The following is a 7,810-nucleotide window of genomic DNA, read 5'->3' on the forward strand; positions in this document are numbered from 1 at the left end:
CGGATTCCGAAGACCTGGGCGGCCTCTCACACACTACGGCGAGTGCTGGCGGACTTACGCGGGAGGAGCTGGCACTTGGTGACGGTGAGGCGCACAGTGGGCGTACAAGCCGTCGGATCAGGTGACCCACGGATGGCAATAATATAATTAAGATATATAAATTTATAACTCACGGTTTGAATGGTAATAATTTGGCCGTTTATTTTAAACAATAATAATGAGCAGGTGCAGTGACGGATTTCAGTAGCGTCGCAAGTAACACCGCAGTAATAATAACAATTTGGTTGATCACAATGATCAGACAGTCCGATTGTACAGATCGAAATTAATAATATATATATAAATGATGCTTGGTGTGTACCAATAAATACGTACACCCGACAAGATTGTAAAGAACACGAACATCACATTAACAAAAAGAACGCTGCAATAGCGGGACAATAAAAAATTTGACGAGAGAAAAAAAGCACACAAAAAAAGATATGACAACAAGGGCGTTGGCCGCAATAAAAGATAATAAGAAAAACACAATAAAGATTAAGATAATACAACTAAAACAAAGACGATAAATATGGTGATTATAATAATCAATAATAATAATAATACACAAGGAATATATAATAGGGTGAAGAGATGAGTGGAAGGTGGGACTGACCGATAAGACACTCGTGCCGTCGTGCTCATTAGCATATCGCTGATGGTCATTGTCAGCGCCAACATCACCGCCCACTTTGAAGGAACTTCAACAAGAAGGCACTGGACACAACTTGACAGCTGGCCGAGTTAGAACTCCAGACGACGTGTGGACAGTAGCAACGCGTGACACCCCGTCTGCACCAGGGTGGAGGTCCGTGATACGTCCGTATCGCCAATACAGCGGATGCGAGGGTTCCTTTATTAGGACAAGGTCTCCAACATTCAACTGCTTTCCATCATCAGACCATTTTGTTCGCAGCTGGAGAGTAGACAAATATTCATTTTTCCATCTGGTCCAGAAGTACCGGTGGAGATCAGTAACTAAGCGCCAACGCTGCATTTTTGAGAGTGGTACGTTTTCCAAACAAGGGTCCGGAAGAGATGTCGATGGGACCAGCGTTAAAAAATGGCTTGGCGTCAAAGCTTCTAAATCTTTGGGATCATTGCTAAGGGCACACAAAGGCCGTGAATTTAGAGTGGCTTCAATTTTTGTCAACAAAGTGATTAGTTCTTCACTTGTGAGTCTATGGGTTCCAATGGATCGAAAAATTAACGACTTAGTCGACTTTACTCCAGCTTCCCAGAGTCCTCCAAAGTGAGGAGAAGATGGAGGATTGAAAAACCAAGTAATTTGGTCCTTGGACAAATGATTTCGTACACTGTGTTGATAGGTTTCTGATGCGATGAAGTTATGTAGCGGGTTTAAAATATTCGCGGCACCAACGAAATTAGTACCACAATCACTATGGATCTCTTTGATCGGTCCACGACGAGCAGCAAAACGAGTGAACGCTAGGAGGAAAGTTTCCGTTGACAGGTCAGAACTGAGCTCGATGTGCAATGCCTTGGTTACGGTACAGACGAATAAACAAATGTAGGCAGAGCTCCTGGATGATGCGCGACCACGGGATCCTTTGATAGATATCGGGCCAGCATAATCAACGCCTGAGATAGCAAATGGTTTTATCTGTTGTACTCTGTATTTAGGAAGAGCAGCCATTTTTGGTTGAACCGTTTGAGGTCTAGTGCGAAAGCATGGAAGACATAATCGCAGCCGGGACCTAATAGCCTGCCTCCCTGACAGTATCCAAAACTCACGCTGTAAATGTGATTGGAGGGTCATGGCTCCCGGATGGCTTAATGCACAATGGTTGTGATCAATTATTAGATCAGTTAAACGATGACGGGACGGCAACAAAGCAGGATGCTTGTGAACGTATGGAATTTCTGCGTTGCGAAGCCGACCGCCCACTCTGAGAACACCAACTGGGTCAATAAACAGGTCTAAACGTCGGAGAGATTTTGAGCAGGGAAGACCGTTTGACAGAGCTGCAATTTCGACGGCAAACGTTTGACGTTGGACTAAGTAGACCAAGGCAGAGAGAGCACGAGTGATCTCTGTCGCATTTATAATGTTGCTAATTGGAGCGTCAGAACGGGGCTTGGAAAAACGAAAACAGTAAGCGATTACGCGAAGGATCTTCTGCAGAGATGACATGCGATTTAACAAATTGATTATCGGAATGTCTACAGTGACGGTGAGCACAGTAGGTACTCGAGCTTCCCTTGAGGGGGGCCCAGTGAAATCTTCAAGTTTGGTTAACAGTAATTTTGGCCATTTGTCTGGAGGACTCAGTAAAAATGATGGACCAGTCCACCACAGTGAGTGGTTGAGGAGCTCGGAAGGAAACAATCCGCGCGATGCGCAATCGACTGGATTCTCCTTCGTGGGAACATGGCGCCAAATTGCAGGTGTGGTTAAATCGTGGATCAGACTGGTTCGATTCGCGATGAATGTGGCCCATCGATGAGGGGAAGACCTAATCCAAACGAGAGCTGTGGTGGAATCAGTCCAGGCGTGGAGTTCGTCAATAGTTATGCGATTAGTGTAGGAGTCAGCAACCAATCGGAGGAGTTTCGAAGCCAATACGGCACCACACAGTTCCAGACGGGGAATTGTGGACCGCTTGAGAGGGGCTACTTTTGACTTTCCTGTTATGAGATGACAATACACTGACGTGACTGTCTCTACACGGAGATATACTGCCGCGGCATAACCTTTTTCAGAGCTATCAGAAAAGGCATGGAGTTGTACAGAAATAGCATGATCATAGGTAATACGACGAGGAATACTAATGGTTTCAATTAGCTGCAGTTCAGACTGATATCGGGCCCATAGGGAGGCAATGTCAGAGGGAACTGGGTCATCCCAGTTGATACCGGAGGTCCACAGCTGTTGCATGACGTGTTTTGTGAAAAAGGTCATGGGTGACAACAGTCCTAACGGATCAAAGACACGAGCAATGTCGGACAGAACAGATCGTTTTGTCGGTTGAGTCATCGATGGCTGAGCTTTAAAGGAAAAAGTGTCAGCAGATGGGTCCCATTTTAACCCTAATACTTTCAAATCAGAGAGTTCGTCACTGTCGAACAAGACTGAGACGGACATTGCACGAGATTCTGGTGGGACCATTTGTAGAAGTTGTACATTGTTGCTGGCCCACTTGCGGAGCTCAAATTGAGCGAGTGCACAAAGGTTTATCAATTGGTCTTGACAGTAGAGAGCGTCTGCTTCTGAGTTTGCACCAGTTAAAATATCGTCGACAAAAGTGTCATTGAGTAAAACGTCAGCGGCCACCGGCCACCTAGCACCGTCCAGTGTAGCAAGATGACGAATAGTTCGCAGAGCTTGAAAAGGTGCTGCTGACGTTCCATACGTAACTGTACAGAGCCGATATTCATCAATTGGAGACGAGGGTGAAAATCTCCACAGGATTCTCAAATAGTCTCGATCTGAAGGTTGAACTAGGATTTGGCGGTACATCTGTTTTATGTCAGCCATAAACAGGTACTTCCAGAGACGAGAGCGGAGCAATACAACTTGAATATCTGGTTGCAACTTTGGACCAGTATACATACTCTCATTCAGAGAGGCTCCGGTTGAAGTACGGGCTGAAGCATTGAATACAACACGCAATTTTGTTGTCTTGCTGTCAGGTTTTATGACACAATGGTGTGGTATATAGTAATTCAGTGGATTGTCGCGTTCAGACACTGGCACAAGTTCCATGTGACCACTTGACAAGTAATCCTGCATAAAGTCTATGTACTGTTTTCGAAGATCAGGTTGTCGACTTAGTCGAAGCTCAAGGGCCTTGTAGCGTTGATGAGCATGAGTCTTAGAATCACCTAACACAGGAGACGGTGTTCGAAACGGAAGTGTAACCATAAAACGACCTGAACTAAGACGAGTAGTGGTTGAGACGTAGATCTCTTCTGCAACTTTGTCATCGGGACTTAAGTGATGAACTACAGGTAGCTCTTCCAACTCCCAAAACTTTCTTAAGGTTGCATCAAGGTTGCTGGATGTTGACACACACATTGTGGCCAGTGAAACAGGGGGAGCTGTGGTGGTCGGCCCAAACAAAACCCAACCGAAAATTGTTTTTAACGCAGTAGGCTCGCCTGCACTACCCGAAATGAGACTGTCGCATAATATGGACGGTAGAATGTCGGCGCCCAACAGCAAGTCTATGTCACCAGGAATGTGATATGACGGATCTGCTAAGGGCAAATGGTGAATATGTGTCCATTGACCAGGTGTGAACGAGATTTGCGGGGTTTTTCCTGTGATCTGTGGTACAATCAAAGCGTCAATACTTAGGCTGGGTGTTTGTTTGCCGTGAGGAGTCACAATGACAACGGATGATCCACAAACAGGAGTAGCAGTAGTGTTAGCAAACGTGGTTATACTCACAGGTGAACGTCGGCGATTGAGCATAAGAATGTCAGCCGATTTGCCCCTGATAAAGCTGGCTTGAGAGCCACTGTCTAATAGGGCTCTAAACGAATGACGATGACCATCGGTACCACAAATGTCCAGAAGCACAGTTGATAATAATACCACTTTCTGGGGGTTATCTTTTACAACTAACGAGACCGTGCGGGTAGGATCACCTGACTGGACCACCATGGAACTACTTGGTGGTGTACTCGTGGCTGGACTTGATTCAAAGTGTAACAAGGTATGGTGAGAACGATCGCACGATTGACACTTGAATTTCGAAGGGCACGCAGCGGACGAGTGTCCACAGCCGAGACAGTTGATGCAGAGACGATGGGTTTTTGCCAGCTGAAAACGATCGTTTGGGCCTTTACTAAGGAACAATTGACATTGTCGAATCGAATGAGGCTTTTTGCAAATTTGGCAGTTACTGATAGCAGGTGACCGATGACCTGATTCAGTGGATAACGCCGCACTGGCGGTCAACACTTTTGGTCCATAAGTGGGACGAGAGTGTGTAGTATATACCTTTTTTGACTGTTTTGGTTGGGAAGTACTAGATTGTAAAGTCGTTGAATAATTTCCTGCACGAGCTTCGGCTGACCGAACATGGCTCCTTAAAAATTCTACAAAGTCACTCGTGGCTGGTTGATGGCGATCTCCAACAGTGAGTTCCCAACGAGAGCGAAGATCATAATCTAGATGATTTTCAAAGATATGAACAAGAATCGGACTCCATTGGCGAGTAACAAAATCTAAATTATCTAGGGCCGCAGTGTGTTCAAGAATGGTCGTGAGAAGAGTTTTTATGGAAGCCGCGTCGTTACAATTGACTGTGTGGGGTGCTAGGAGGGCGTCCAGATGAATTCGAGCCAAATCACGCTTGTTCCCATAACGAGCACGCAACACTTCCCAAGCTTTGTTATAGTTTGCGGACGTCAAAGGGAGATGTGAAACCAACGATAGAGCTTCACCTTGCAGAGAGGTCTTTAATATTTCAAATCGCTCAACATCGGGAAGATCAGGAGCGTGGGACAAAATTGATTTAAAGAGATCTTCGAAACCTTGCCATTCAATAAGCACTCCAGAAAACGTAGGAAAGCTCCGTTTGGGCAGTTGATAATGTGACAAATTACTGGAGCCTGTTGTTTGGTTAACTGACAACTGAGCTGAGGATGTATCCATGCCGGGAGATAATGAAATATGATACACATCAGCAAAAGCAGCAAGTTCATAGTACAAATTGTCAAAATCGGCACTGAGGCTTAGACTCTCTTTATTATCTACGACTTCCATGGGGGCTAACTTTTTACTAACAGAAGATTCCATGACTTGGAAATCGTCTTCAGCAATTCGACGAATGTCATTTAATTCAGACAGCATCTTAGCTACTTTAGCATGTTTGCCCGCATTAGAACGATCGGCTTTATATTCACCGGCTGCAGCGACAAATGAAGTGATTTTTGCAATTGCACGGACAACCCGTGCTTTTGCCTCTGCATAAGTTACTGAAGGAGGAGTGACCATTTTTTACAACAAGTTACGGGGTTTGTAATTAGAATAAATCAACACAGGGTGTTGATCGTATGAATTTATTTTGAACGCAACTACAGCATTACGGACAGGTAATGACAATTTTTTCTGTCACTGTTTACAAACGACGAATTCAAGCAGAACTTGAGCACCACACTAGTCGCAGTTTGTTAGTACATCCGGCCCGAAGGACCAAAAATATGTGTACGCCAAGACAGCTGACGCAGCACATTCCCGAAGGACCACTCGACGAACAGTCGAGACCAAAAAAAATTGATTTGGATTGCTTATGTCGCCTTTTATAAATTGGGTAGGCAACCTAATATGCACGACGACAACGATGACCTCAGATTAGGAAAGGGACGTGAGGTGTTGAGGAGAACAAGATTTTAGAGTTTAGTTATTGGGGGGGGGGGGGGTCTCCGTAGTCGGTTAGGACAGGTGCAATGACCACGGAGCTCACATGAGTTGGCTAAACCTTAATGACTAAGCTTAAACTAAAAGTCTTGACGTGGACCCGGACAGCCTGCCCACATTGGAGACACCCGTTGAATGCGGATTCCGAAGACCTGGGCGGCCTCTCACACACTACGGCGAGTGCTGGCGGACTTACGCGGGAGGAGCTGGCACTTGGTGACGGTGAGGCGCACAGTGGGCGTACAAGCCGTCGGATCAGGTGACCCACGGATGGCAATAATATAATTAAGATATATAAATTTATAACTCACGGTTTGAATGGTAATAATTTGGCCGTTTATTTTAAACAATAATAATGAGCAGGTGCAGTGACGGATTTCAGTAGCGTCGCAAGTAACACCGCAGTAATAATAACAATTTGGTTGATCACAATGATCAGACAGTCCGATTGTACAGATCGAAATTAATAATATATATATAAATGATGCTTGGTGTGTACCAATAAATACGTACACCCGACAAGATTGTAAAGAACACGAACATCACATTAACAAAAAGAACGCTGCAATAGCGGGACAATAAAAAATTTGACGAGAGAAAAAAAGCACACAAAAAAAGATATGACAACAAGGGCGTTGGCCGCAATAAAAGATAATAAGAAAAACACAATAAAGATTAAGATAATACAACTAAAACAAAGACGATAAATATGGTGATTCTAATAATCAATAATAATAATAATACACAAGGAATATATAATAGGGTGAAGAGATGAGTGGAAGGTGGGACTGACCGATAAGACACTCGTGCCGTCGTGCTCATTAGCATATCGCTGATGGTCATTGTCAGCGCCAACAGCCGGGTTGTCATTGGCTACATATAGTTTAAATATTTGTCACTATATTTTTTTTTATTTGAATATCACACAAAAATCTTTGAACGCCTCATCTGTCAGCATACATTTTAAGTACTGGAAATTATTTAAAATGCCACCCAAAAATTCAAATATTGGTAAAATGGATTTGTTTCTCGAAAATCGATTATTTTTTTGTTGACTTAAATGGTTGACGTTGGTTACATAGTATACCATTTGTGTTGTAAAAACAAAATTTGGTGCTTACAACGCCGGGTAGAAAATCTAGTTGTGCCAATATTAAATAATAAAATAAGTTGTGCATAAGCCCCGTTAATACTTTTGGATGGATCACATCGAAACACGAGAGACACGACCACACGAGTTTTCAATGATAACAAATGTAACTATATTTAATATAATAATACCTAGACATGGTTTCTATTTAAAATTTTGGTTATTATTAATTATTGTGAGTTATAATTTCTAACACAAATTAATTACCAAAAAATTATTTTGACGATGAA

General features: G+C 43.6%; 1 protein-coding gene across 1 annotated transcript; it reads right to left on the bottom strand.

Annotated features, from left to right (window-relative positions):
* Nucleotides 1–742: 742 nt before the first annotated feature.
* LOC132949125 (uncharacterized) lies at nt 743–6,007 on the bottom strand. The gene has a single exon (XM_061019907.1). It carries the CDS (start codon nt 6,005–6,007, stop codon nt 743–745), a length of 5,265 nt encoding a protein of 1,754 aa, XP_060875890.1.
* Nucleotides 6,008–7,810: the final 1,803 nt, after the last annotated feature.

The sequence above is a fragment of the Metopolophium dirhodum genome, chromosome 7 (genome assembly GCF_019925205.1).
Source record: "Metopolophium dirhodum isolate CAU chromosome 7, ASM1992520v1, whole genome shotgun sequence".
NCBI lineage: Eukaryota > Metazoa > Arthropoda > Insecta > Hemiptera > Aphididae > Metopolophium > Metopolophium dirhodum.